This window comes from Sparus aurata, chromosome 4, assembly GCF_900880675.1.
Source record: "Sparus aurata chromosome 4, fSpaAur1.1, whole genome shotgun sequence".
NCBI classification, from domain to species: domain Eukaryota; kingdom Metazoa; phylum Chordata; class Actinopteri; order Spariformes; family Sparidae; genus Sparus; species Sparus aurata.
Genome location: NC_044190.1, coordinates 36,305,847 through 36,320,001, shown reverse-complemented (window position 1 = coordinate 36,320,001; position 14,155 = coordinate 36,305,847). Strand labels below are relative to the sequence as shown.

The following is a 14,155-nucleotide window of genomic DNA, read 5'->3' as shown; positions in this document are numbered from 1 at the left end:
CACAGATACACCGGTTGCCTGCAACTGTTATCTCCCGCTAAAAAGTGATTGTCAGTCTTGTAGCTCTCAGCGTGTCTGATAGCATCTGTGCAGAAGGGGCCGACCTCACACTGTGCGATCAGCCAGTCGGGCACTACTGAGTAAACGGTCCCAGTCGGACCGGGGCCGGAGTACCTCAGGGTGTGATCACACCTAGAAGTGCCTCCAGCTTAGGATTTTTTTGTTATTTTGCATCCACTCTGGACAGTCACACACATTCATAAGAGGCTTATGTATTGTTTTAGGCTGTTCAAGCATTAATAGCTGCAGAATAACAACAGTGATTTTTATGTTAGACAGCTATTTGCGCAAGAACAAGCTGAATGGGATTGTTCCCGGGTGCCTCAGCAAATCAAAATTAAAGCCCCCGATAAACAATTAAGCGGGGTTGAAATGCGTCCTGAGCTGCCCCACAGCATTATGAAGCAAGAAGGATGCGAGCCAGGCTTATATCATACTATTACCCACAAGGTTCAGAGAGATAAAGAGGAAGCCGCGTCATGTTTCACTCCCAGACAGGTTTATATGTCAGACATGCAAGCGCTCGTCACACTGTATCTCCTCTCAGCTGACCCCGGCTCGCTCTCGTCTCTGCCGCGATCATCAGCACCGATGAGAGACTTACATCAGTGCAAAAAAAAACCCCGACGAACGTGACGTCTGGTGAACGGGTTGCTGCCCCCGCGCCTCGCCTCGCACATTAAGCAGACAGCGAGGAACCACTCCTACCCTTCTTCTTCTTTCCCCTCCAGATGTCCCTGCAGTCGAAAGAATGTGACCATTTAAGTCAGAAGGGGTGGGATGAGCCGAGATTCATGACGGTCTCATCACCTTGTCTGTTGTAAAATTAAAATTATACATCCAGTCCATTGGCTTTATGACGCCATTACAGCATTTAATTGAAATAAAATGTCAGAATGCATGATTGCCTCGGGCATCAAATGATGCTAATTAGGCAGTAGATGATTCTAATTTAGATTCGCCATTAAGTGTTTATAAGACATTCATATGATATTACAGCTCAGTTTATTGATAGGTCATGGATGGCATTGGGCAGTGTGACATTTGCGTGAAACAAAGTTAGACCTTTGTTTAAGGTGCAGTGAAACAGCACCATCAAGTGGCCTGTTTGAGTACTGAAGGCAAAATATGTGGTTGTGTCTGGTAATAAAGATCAGATGCAGCATCACGTGAAGTAGACATATAAATTCTATATTCTCATCTGGAAATGTTGCTGTTTGTCTGCACACATGTCCTCTACTGTCTCCTACAACTTGTGCTGTCGTTCATTGTCTTATAGACTCTTTCTACGCAGGACAGAGAGAGGGGCAAATCTGACGGTTACCAAGACCACCGGGCAGCAGAGGGATCCTTGTCCAGCCCGATCCCTCCGATGCAGTTCCCACACTTTGAGGCGAGCAGACAGACGGCCACCACTGGGTCCCGGGAGCAGGACATAGGCTCCCTTCATGTCTCCAAAAGACAGCGCAAACTGCTGAAAACGAGCCCCCCGATCAACCACACCAACAAAAATGTTTCCTCGTCCCCCTCCTCTCCTTCCTCCTCATCCTCCGTCTCCTCCTCCCCCGCATTAGGCTCTTTTTCCCCTGATATCCTGGAGGCACGGCGGAAACTGATGAAGGAGATCTGCGCCAAGTACAAAAGCAGCATCTCCAGGACAATCACGCGCCATCACGTGAAGCACCTCTACGTGGAGGACAAGTACAAGTTGTTGTACTGCCAGGTGCCCAAGGCAGGCTGCTCCAACTGGAAGAGGACCCTGATGGTGCTGGCGGGCCAGGCGCCTAACGCCCAGAGCATTAAACACGACACAGTCCACTATGGCCACCATCTCAAGACGCTCGACAACTTTGACCGTCAGGGAATCATGCACCGCCTGGAGACATACACCAAAGTCATGTTCGTCCGAGAGCCCCTGGAGAGAATGGTGTCGGCGTACAGGGACAAGTTTGAAAACCCCAACAACTACTACCACTCCCTGTTTGGGAAACCAATCATTTCCAAGTACAGGGTGAACCCGTCCCGGGCTGCCTTGAAGACTGGCAGCGGGGTCACATTCAAGGAGTTTGTCCAGTACCTGCTGGACGTCCACCGGCCCGTGGGAATGGACATCCACTGGGAGCAGGTGAACCAGCTGTGCAACCCCTGTCTCATAGACTACGACTTCATCGGCAAGTTTGAGAACATGGAGGAGGAGTCCAACTTTGTCCTGCGATTGACTGGGGCGCCACCCAACATCACACTGCCCAATTTTAAAGATAGGAACCCGACGGACACGAGGACCTCTATGCAGATCACGCAAAAATACTTTTCACAGGTCAGCATGCTGGAGAGGCAGCGGGTCTACGACTTCTACTACATGGACTATCTGATGTTTAACTACTCCAAGCCTTTCAAAGATTTATATTGATTGACTCCTTACAAAACGCTTGAATCACAGTCACATTCCACCACATGTACATCTCAACCATGATAGGAATCGCAACATAAGGTGGCTCACTCACATGCTCACATGGATCTTTGCATCTAAGCACAGAGATCAGAGACTTAAAAAAAAAACACTCTCTGAATTTCGCAAAAAGCTGCTTTTTATGAAACACATTTCTACCAGATGATCTTACTTTTTAGACTACGCCGAGATGAAAAGGTTCATGTGATGTCATATTAGATACTCAAAATAGTTCTGAAATGCAAGTTGTTTATTCACTACAGGCACACGGTGAAGTAGAGTATAAAAAAATATAAATGTTATGCTTCTAAAAAACAAAAAAAAAAAGTTTATTATCGTTCAACAGGCTTTAAATTACGCCTCACTGTGAGTCAAACAGCATTTTGCAAATGTGTTTCATGTGTTTAATTCAACACTGGGACGGGATTTAATAGTTCCCAAACACATTTCTGAATTCAGAGGTAATTTCAGTTTACAGAACAGTTTGTTATGTGAGGACCCACCAACTCCCTTCAGAATAATTACACCAAATTATTTATGAGTACAGTTGCTTGAGTCCTCGATCACAGCCGTGCAGACTTTTGTTTTTTTGGGGGGACATTTGCTTTTACTATTTGACTCACAGCGGGGTCGAGCATCAGTATACCTCTATATATCAGTACGTACTAATACAGATATCTCATGTAAATGGTTTTTCTGAACATAAACCGCGACGAAATGAAACAGTATAAATAGTTTAAATCTTTCAAATGTGTCAAGTGCTACTCACTCGGAGGCTGTGTGCACTTATTGTAGCATTTTTGTACCTTCTAACTTTGTGGGTTAGGTTCGTGCTTTAGTCTTAACACATGCGTGTGCTGTCAGTCCCCCCATCACCAGAGGTATTAACTCCGGTGGCTGTTTGAGGTACAAAGGTACAAAGTATCTGCTGCCAATTTTTTTTTTTTTTTATTAATACCTGTTGGTGTTACAGACGTACTAATCGGTACTAATCTCAAGTCTTTTTAAATGCGTCGGACACAAAATGCATAAAAAGTCCACGATGCAAAAAAATCAAGCTACACAAAAAAAAAAACAGATGTTTCACACTCTGTCTAAAAATGTATGATTTCTGACGTTTGAGAAAAAGAAGAGCGTGCCCCAAACATCTCCATCCATCACGCTTTAACACCTCCCCGAACAGCCATCACTCACAGATCTCACTCTGTCAGCATCTCTGTATGTATCACATCCTTTCCGCACCATCTTATAGGCTTTTTACTGACACTACTGTGTAAAATTGTATAATGGGCATTCAGATGACTATATATTTTTCTATGTATTTCTAAAATATATATATTCAGTGCTTCTTGGTGAAGGTACGTTCATTTCCTTTCTAGATGTCATTGATTGTTCTTTCAGTGATTCCAGTGTAGAGTGTCGTGTAACAGAGAGAGTTTCTTTCCAAAACAAAAAAATATCCACCAGCTGAAAAAAAAAAATCTAAACTTTCGAGCGGCTAAATGACTGCAAAAAAAAAAAATCTGTGGTTACATTTAAAGTGCAGACGATGACTTCTGATTGATGAATTGATACAATCCCCACGCTTTGAAAGGTGCTGAAAGATTTTTTTTTTTGTATTATGTAGTATGGATATATTACATTTTGGAAATTAGCTCTTTTAATAACGTATCCCTAATCTGTTTGGTCTCTCGATAGGATAATAGACCCTGTACAGATGAGCTGCATTCCACCGAGTTAACCACCCTGACTAATGATGTTTTCTACCCACAGCTACTCCACTGTGTGTGTGTGTGTGTGTGTGTGTGTGTGTGTGTGTGTGTGTGTGTGTGTGAGATGTTTTAAAATCTGTTGTCCGGCATTTTTCTGGAAACGTAACATAAACACACTGTTAAAAGGGAACGAACACATTGAAAGTTACGTCGATGTTCCCAAAGATGTGGAGAGAGTGAGGAACGAATCAGGAACGATTGATGCAGACTGATGATTAATAAATTGTTAATGAGCGACTCCTAAATAACTGTAGCGCCATCGTAGATAATGACGAGTCAGGAGAGAGCAGAATGGGGGATAAGGTATTAATGACGCATTAGGTAATGATTAGTTCATTACTGATTAACTACTCATTAGTTACTCTTTTTGAGTACTTTTAAGTGAAACATAATACTGTGTAGCTATCAAGTAAACTCATCAAGTACTGATTACTTACTCATTAGTTACTCTTTTTGAGTACTTTTAAGTGAAACATAATACTGTGTAGCTATCAAGTAAACTCATCAAGTACTGATTACTTACTCATTAGTTACTCTTTTTGAGTACTTTTAAGTGAAACATAATACTGTGTAGTTATCAACTAGACCTATTAATTACTGATTACTTACTAACTAGTTACTCTTTTTGTGTACTTTTAAGAGAAACATAATACTGAGGAGTTATCAAGTAAACTCAATAAGTACTGTTTACTTACTCATTAGTTACTCTTTTGAGTACTTTTAAGTGAAACATAATATTGAGTAGTTATCAAGTAAACTCATTAAGTACTGATTACTTACTCATTAGCTACTTTTTGGTGTACTTTTAAGTGGTGAAACTTAATTATGGATACTTAATCAGTTGTTTTTGTGCATTATATTCAGATATTTATGAACTAAACATCAACTAATGATGAGTCTGTATCCGTAGTATCCCCCAAACTATTCTCTACTCTCGTCCTTGAGCCACAGTTATTCAGGGATTACCCACTAACGATTCAATAAGAATGAAGTTGTTTTTGATTCACGCCTCACCTGCTCCTGAGAAACCTACTCACACTTTTGTGTACCTTACTGTAAAGTGTTAATGTCACTTTTTTTCTACGTGATGCAGTTCAGACCACAGAACAATGTGCACTTGTGGAAACCGCGTGGACGCCGACAATTCTGAGGTCCTGAGCACTTAGAAAAAATTTTAAATTGGAGGATGTATTTATAACCCTTTTCTCAGATTAGACATGTCTGAGATACTGTAAGATTTGATATGAATGGTAGAAACTGTAAATCTTCAAGATTATACTGACTGGATGGAAACGTCAGCCAAGGTTTCTCCCGATTATCTCCCAGTTCAGTTGAAGCTCACCGTGGTGTATGTGCAATAGAGAAGTGAATATGACAACTGCGACACCAAAATAATAGATTGAAATGTGCAGGTTACATTAACAGTGAAATGTGTTGAATGACCAAAAACAAGAAGTAGACACAGGATGATGGATGATCTTAAACATCTGGCAACAACCGATGTGTGCTGTGGTATATTTTTTTTTAACGAGGGCACGATGCAAAGAACTTGAACTCGAGCTATTGTGAGAACAACCTGCGGCTCGTCTCCTATAAATCTGTGGTCACTAATTCAGCCACACTCTTCGCCAGCTCGCTGGAAATGTGTTTTACGTAACGATGTTCTTTATAAAGAGACGTTCTCGTCTATGAGTGAAGGGGAAAATCATATTTAAATCTATTACACACTATAATCAACTTTTGAAGACCTTTAACAATCTCGGTGGTACAAGTATTACCCTTTTCGCGGCGATGGTAACTGTATGAACCTTTGTCAGTATAGTGTGTTGGCTTTTTGCAAACCCAAAAATCTAATCTTTGTTTAGGTTGTGGTCAGATTCTATGTAGGTATAGTCGATCTCTGGCCAAAAAGAGCTACTGCGTTATGACGAGCATTACTCTTGCAGACACTCTGTCGGTCCCCGCCCCTTCCCCCTGCTAATAAAGTTTTCTTGGTCTGTGGGTGTGTGGACAGATTTATCAAAAAGCGTAATTACAGTAACAAGTGAATGTATAACTGTTTATCGTTGGTGCAAAAGTGTATAAAATATGATCTTAAGCCCTCTGCCTTATTTTACACTGCCAATTAAATGGTGTATTTCAGGAAGACATTCTTCAGGTGGTTATTATTTCTGGCTGATGAGTGTCTACTAATAAAACTGTCTTTAGCATTTTCAACGTATGCTCTTTTCATTCTTGCAGCCGTGTCGTCGAGTCATTTCGAGTGAAGTCCAACATGGTTACTGAACTTTTGGAGAGAGATTTAATGAGCACGGGGAGGAGAATTAGCAGTGCAAGGCTTTGCTTTGGCTCTTTGTGTTTTTTCAAATATATTTAAAAGCAAGTCTGCAGCCATGTTAGCAGCTCTGCAAGGCTGCATGTAGGAAAATCATTGCTTTAATATGATTAAAGGGGATTAATTGGATCTATTCAAATGTATTATCATAATCAGAATAATGTTTCCATTTGTGTATAATCACCTGAATCTACGAATCGTTGTGTTTTCATCACCCTAAATTGAGCCTTTTGTATCCTCTTCCAAGCTACCATGTTGCACCTCCATTCTTCTACAGTAGCCCAGAAGGGCCAAACCAAACACCAGCACTGGAGAGGGTAGTTTTCGAATTTTAAGCAGCAAAGGCAAAAAAGCTACTGAATTGTTTACAATCTGCAGCCTCACCACTAGATGCCGCTAAACGCTACACACTGGTCCTTAAAGCTAAAGGCTAACATCAATGTTTACCATGTTCACCATATCAGTGTAGCGTGTTAGCATACTCCCTTAGCATCAAACACATTGCACAGCTGATGCCGACAAGACTGTTTTGCAGAAAATATTGGACAAATGTGATTTTTTTTTTTTTTTCCCACCCGGTGTCGGTGCACAATGAATTTCCAGGGAGTTGTCAGGTCATTATAATTCATTCTGAGGGAACCAGCTGCACCACATTTCTCCGCAAATCGAATTTAATTTAAAGCCACAAAATCAAACATCATGGGGGTGCCAGAAGGAAAGAAGAATACATTAATTTCTGTGCAAGATCTTGTGCCGATCCAACAAGTAGACAATGAGAGATTTGAACAAAATAAAGATGAATGTGCACGACGTCCGGCTTCATTCTGCCAGCTCTGTCAGCAAACATTTTAAAATCCAACATCTGTTCTTCTGCAGCCGTATTTATAATATCGTGTAGACTGGCCTATACATCACTGTACACTTGTGCAGCTAATTTAGACGTGGTATAGGAGATGATCTGCTATATACTTGAATTTGACACTTTGACAAACTTCCACTGTGTCTTTTATTTCTGACAATTTTCACACAAACTCCAGGACGGAGCAGCACAAAGATGTAATAACCTGTTTCCTTCCCTTTCTTTTCTCTCCTTTCTCTCGCTTGAAAAACTCATTTTCCTGTGCATGCATGGAGGGAAAGAAAAATCGGAAACAAATGAAATGCATCATTGAAAATTAATTTGAAGTCAATAACCAATGATTTCAGGCAATTACACACATTTACAAACAAATTTCATGCTTCAGAGATGCAGCAGGGAAAATTTCGCCGGGAAGGGAAAAAGAAGTTGAATGTCAGACCAGGTGTACACACAAAACCTGGCAGAGGCGGCAGATCCTGTTTACGTCAAGCGACGTGGTGGAGCTATAAATAAAATCATCACCAAGGTCAGTGAGAATTGTCTTCTGGGAAGTGTGAATGTCTGGATAAAATTTGGTGGCATCAGTTGTCACAAAGACTCACAAATGTTAGAGGGAATGTCAGTGAGTCACGAGTCAGATGGAGCGATTCTCTGGAGGACCGTGAACGTCTGTACAAAATGGCAATTATTCCACCAGTTGGTGAGATATTTGAGTCGGTGCAAAGTGTCGGACCAGCCGACCAAAAGACCAATCAGCAGTGTTAACTTCCAACACCTGTCCTTAATTCAACCAGCGCACACACACACACACACACAGCCTGCTTCTGTAGCTTCACAAGGTTGAATTGAGGTTTTAAACCTACACAGAGCAGGTTCACTGGCTGCAAGTGGCAACTTTAAAATGCCGCTGTAGAAATAGAGAAAGATTCTTGAGATAAAGTCACGGGTCAGCGGCAGTGAGCAGCTTCCAGCTCTCAACAACTGGTCAACGTGTCAAAAGATAATGGGGGTAAAAGAGCAAAGTTCTGGATCTAATGTTGACAAGATCAGCTTTCAGAGTCTGTTCTCTGCCAAGGAAATGGTTTCTGTTTTACTCTGGAAGCAAAGAAACTGTTGGGTGTCATCAGTCTGTTCACCAGGACGGATTCTGTCGTACTTTTTGTCACATTTTACACGTTCGGCTTTTGAAAAGTCCCTGAGAATGACTTCTTTTATACGGTTGTTGGGTTACATGTGGGAGGAAAGAGAAGAGGAGTGCTACAAAGTCTCCAATATTTAATATAAAAAAATATTTTTTATCCACAACAAAGAAATTGTTTGTTGCTCAAGACAAAATGGAACAGCTGTGCTGCATCATGCTTGACCGAGAGTAGCATTGTTATTGCTCACCTGTGCTGGATTATTCAGTATATTTACCTCATATTGGTTGCAGCTCTGAAAAAAGAAACCTAAAGGCTTAAAGAGGTCTGCAGAGTAGCTTATGTGTCACTACTTAATAATACAACCTCTTTAAGAAGGACTTTCCCTTTTACACATCCATTTCTGGGTGGAGATCACTTTTGTTGTCTTCAGAATTATTACAATTACTTGCTGAATGTTCAGTTTCTCTTCCACTCACAACCCACAGTTAGCTCACAGTTAGTATGTGTACCGGGAGCTGCTGCCTACAGGATCATGTGTGGGTGTCGAGCAACTCAACGAACCCAGAAATCACAGCAGAGCTGAAAAAATGGCTGCAGAGTCAGTGTTGATTCTGAGTGGGATCAATAGCAAGAGCAAAACTTTACATTGCACCAGGTAACAGTCACCAGAACTCCTCATCCGACGCAACACTTTGTAGTTACTGCACATTCTCTTTGGGTTTTATCAGATAGATAATACAGTACCATCATAAAAAAACATACATGTATGTCACGTTGGTGCGTGTAAATGCATGAACACAGTGAAATAAACAACCTTCATGCCCAAAAACATCCTTAAGTAACCCTTTTGTTCCCTTTTCCAGCTTCCTAACGTGGCATTTCAAGTAGTTCCTGTCCCTTCCTGTCACTTGTGCACATGAAATAACAAAATACAAAATTCTAACACACCAAATCGCTCATAAAATGTCTCTTAAATTAAACGACAAGAAGATTGTCTACAGAAAAAAACTGCATAAAACATAAAACTTCTTGACTCCTAACTTTACATTTGTCATCGGATTTTCACACACACGTATTTCTTACACTCAGGCATGTGCAGCACATCCAGAGCAATATTAACCCTCCTGTAATAAGAGAAGAAAGAGGCAGGAAACTTTAACTTGCATGTAGCGTGACTGTGGAGGTTCAACACGCAGTACGTGCCTCTAAGTGTTTCTAGGTTCCCGTGTGATTCAGAGACCTGTCGGAGTTGACAGGAGCCGCTGTTTTTAATCAAGATCCCAGAGGAATTAACAAAAATGTCAGATGTTAGAGAAAGTGAGAAAGGAATGGTGGATCCGTCTCTTTATCTGATCCGCTTTCAAAAGTGAATCAGTCTATTTTGAGCGGTGACCCGTCCTCCATCCAGCACGAAGACAAAACAACAAAGATAAAAAAAAGTTTATTGCATTTTTACGTCTTTTCTGTCATTAAACTGAACGCACTTCTGCAATGAACCGTCGACTTTTTGACCTTTGCTGCATGCTACCGATTCCCTGCACCTTTCAAAACCTTTACATTCGCTTGTTAATATGCACAGAAACCACAACCCAGTTCTACCTTTTAAGTTCAGTCACAGTTTGCCCACAGGGGTGTCTCCAGATGCACTCTGTGCCACAAAGGGTTGGGAGTCAGACAGTTCCCCCCCCCCCCGAGGGTGCGTATCCTCGCATCACCTCACACACCCACACACTGTCAACGCGCTCTCATGTCTGGAAGTTAGAACTTTTCATTCTTGAGTTCTAAGCGCTTTTAAATTGGTGCCTTTTTATTCCTCCATCGCGTGCAGCCGTGTTGTGCCCGTTCTGGTGGGGGGAGGATTCTTTTCTTTTTTTTTTGCTTAATGTCCAAATCTGTGATTAGATCAGAGAAGGTGCCGCATGATTCTCACACGCTCTACCTTCATTTAAAACAGAACAGATATGTCACAGCTGTTTTTTGTCAAACCAGCAAAACGACACAGTTTTAATAAGAACAAATAGCAGACTCGCTTCTTTTGTTGTGCTGTCATTCACGCGCGTGTGTGTGTGTCTGTCTGCCTGTGAATGTGAGATTATGTGTACGCTTGTGCGGCAGATGAATATTGCAGCACAAATTGATCACTCTGTAGAGTCAGAAATTTGATTAAACGCTCAAGGCTGATTTCCGCAACAGCTCTTGTATAAGTCATGAAAGCACTTTGGGGGAAGTTAAAACTGTGAGGAAAACAAAAGCCATCCATTTACCTCATTAGTGTGCGTGGAAAATCTTGACATGCTTTGAAGAGAAACGTGCTTGTGTAGCTAAATCAGCTTAAGGGCCCAAAGCAGACGTACAACGGGAGGCAAGCAAACATCTTCCCAGAGTGATAAACAACCTCGGCTTGGTTGGAAGGACTGTAAAAGAAAAAAAAAAAAAAAGAGAGAGACTGCTCCATTTTTCAAGCATTATCATTACAGGTTCCTCCGTTAATCCTCGTGTTTGCCTGCCAGCATGCATTAACATGGTTGATGACAGGTTTTTTTTGTTTTTTTTTTCTGCTCATTCTCTGACGACAGAGCTCTGTCACACACACACACACACACACACACACACGCTTACAGTACAAAGACTCAAACACTCATCAACTGCATCAGCGCCTGCAAAAATCTCCAATTTATTAGAAGAGCAAAACCAATTTGAGGGGCTGACTCCTCGGTTCACTGGGGCAACATCTGAGAGGCGGAAAATATTTCCCCAAAGCTCGAAAACGGAAAACTTCTCCGATTCACATGCACGCCAGGTTAATTCTTTCCCCCCCCCCCCCAACTTCCACATGAAGACCTTGTTTGTTTTGGCAACGCGCAGCACGGCGCTCCAGACACATCTCTCATTGATACCAACCTCATTAAAATGATTTGCCCGAGCTCTGTTATTAATCAAGCAAAGCAAAACGACAAGTGGGAAATAATTCTTGTGCAGGGAAATCTCAGAACTCAAGTCCTGTTGAGATTCCTGAACATCTCATTTGGTTAACTAGCCGGGGCCCTCCCATCGACACGCCGCTCGCCGGATCTGGCAACAAGCTCTGAAGCATCATCCAGACGGAGATAACATCGCGAGGAAGGCTTTAGCGGGATGAAATCTCAGTCGGTCATTGTCTTATTTTACCTTATATCCCTCTGATCCACTCTCCTGTGCTATAAATAGACACTAAATCTCTCTTCAGATCTCAAACCTTCTGTACGTCTCTTGTCTCACAGTGTAGAAATGTGCACAACCACATGATGGCAGTACTGCATCTGAAATATCACAAACCCCCAGCACTGGTTCCTGCTTTTCAAACAACGCTGTCCTCCTCATATTCTCCTGCACGCGGTGGTACGTGCAGTAACGTGTACTCTGCCGCCACCTGTCAAGCCTCCGTCTGACACTAAAACGCCCATGAAAGCCACTGCATGTCTCCCTAATTAAGCTATACGCCAGGCATTGACATGAATTATGCAGCGGCTTTAATGAACTCCAATCAATAAAACACAGGATCTATAATGAAGCCAGCCACACAGGCTGCTGTGGGCAGAGCGCTGCTTTAACCTTGGGGCTATATCTCTGCACTGAAACATTTGGGTGGATAAAATAATCCTCCACTTCGCCCTTTTTTTTTTTTCATATCATAACCCTCCCTACCACCACCTCCACCACCACCTCCCCAACTCTAATGACAGCATATTGTGGATGAATTTTTAATGTAAAAACACATCAAGGGTTGAGGCGAACATCTGGGCGGTGATGCTGATGGACAGGAGGAAGGAAGGAGGCGGGCTGAGATGTGAGAGGTAAGAGCGGACGAGGAAATGCAAAGATGAGGTTCACATTAATGTAAATAAAGGGGAGAAAGCACACATTTGTCACACATAATGTCTAGTTTATATGTCTGAAATACCTTCTGTATTTGGTCATTTCTCACAGATTTCTCACGCCCGATAACACAGATTTGTCATTTCCTTTGTTGGAACGAGGACAATGTTTTTTAAGCCTTTGCCGTCTTCCAACACTGAGCAAAGAGATCCAGTGTTGAAACACAGTTTTGCCAACTCTCTTGGCGGAACAAAAAACTGACATGACATCACACACCAGTCTGTAAATCAGCGCGCTTCACATCTCAAAGCACAAATAATCAGATTTGTTTGTTATAGAGGAGCAACATGAATAACGTCGATTTCCCTCCAACAGGACAAATAAAAGATTTGATCTAGTTGTTTCTGTTTTGGAGTTTTGGAGTATTTAAGTTGCCAAGAACTGAGAAATCCACTGACAACCTCTTTATGTGGCAACAGTTTCTGAAACAAATCCATGAGATGAAAACGTTGGAGATGTCTAAATTCTGGTCGAGGTTTTTGTGCATCATCAGTAAAAAACACAAATAAAAAGATATCTCAAACTAAACTTCTCTCTCATATCTAAACTTCACTGAAACAGGTCTTCAAACTCTTCAACCAGCAGAGTGATGGCATGACAAACCCTGGCAATAAGTTGAAATTCATTATCGGGATTATCGTGAGCGTTCTCACATTATTGAGTAGTAAAAGCTGACGTCCAGTCTGGTGTTAAGTTTCCTGATTTATTTTAAATCGCCTTATCCTGTCACCATGGCTGAAGGCTCGCCTTGCACATCATATCCCAGCAAAACGAAGTTAAACTGGTAAAAAATGATGTGTGATCTGCGATTTGAAAGTTTTAAGAATGTATTTGATGATTATTGGGGTAATATCATGTAATAATGTTGGACAGGCTGAATTTTTCATATTCTCCCATGACCACTACAGAGGTTTCCCTGATTTTTATCCACACAACTAAAACGCTACAGTCTTTTTCACCTTAAAACAAAATATAATACAAAAATGTCACATGCATGCCAGCAAACTACGACCACTTAAAGTGGAGGACAGTTAAGGTGGAACGCTCCTAAAGCTTAGTTCCATATAAATGCAGGATAATTCATTGTTTTGTTGTTAGCGAAAAACAATATTGGCCTTGAAGTTGAAAAAGGAGCCTCATATGAGAAACAATACTAAAATCAAACGCCGGCAAAGTCAACGTAGCGGTCCACCTTAACTGTCCTTGATGTTACTTTACATTCTGAGATCGATACTTCTCGGCTGCAATGACGGCGGCTAGCGAAACAAGCATCTGCTCAGATGAGTTGTTCAAAAATGTTCTCAATGCTCGTGTTCATGTGTAGAGACCCTGGTGATACTATGAGCAATGTTTCATGTTGTGTCGAGACTTCTTAGTGTTTTAGAAATAGAGATTTGGATGCTATCGCTAATTTGCCGTAGCAATCCCATTGAAAATGTGTTTGACCCGAAAACGAAAATATGATAAATCTTAAAAGTGCCTCTTTCATCGTGATTATGCTCTTACACAAAGGTTTGACTCATATACATTCACAAAAAAGCCTAGGTTGCATTTTGGCGAGAGTTTCACTTTAAAGAATTACCCTAATATTTGAGCTTTGGTTTTGGATCCACCCCCCGAAAA

The 14,155-nt window shown here is 41.6% G+C and overlaps 1 protein-coding gene across 3 annotated transcripts in view; it reads left to right on the top strand.

Moving 5' to 3' along the window:
* The window catches only part of chst8 (carbohydrate (N-acetylgalactosamine 4-0) sulfotransferase 8), a 226,733-nt gene extending 220,235 nt beyond the window's left edge, over nucleotides 1–6,498 (top strand). For 2 of the 3 annotated variants that reach the window (XM_030413607.1, XM_030413606.1), the window contains exon 4: nucleotides 1,340–6,498. In XM_030413607.1, coding sequence (XP_030269467.1) covers nucleotides 1,340–2,470 — 1,131 coding nt within the window. In that variant the 3' untranslated portion in view covers nucleotides 2,471–6,498. The remainder of the gene's footprint in view (nucleotides 1–1,339) is intronic. The other variant, XM_030413609.1, reaches the window with a different exon arrangement.
* Nucleotides 6,499–14,155: the final 7,657 nt, after the last annotated feature.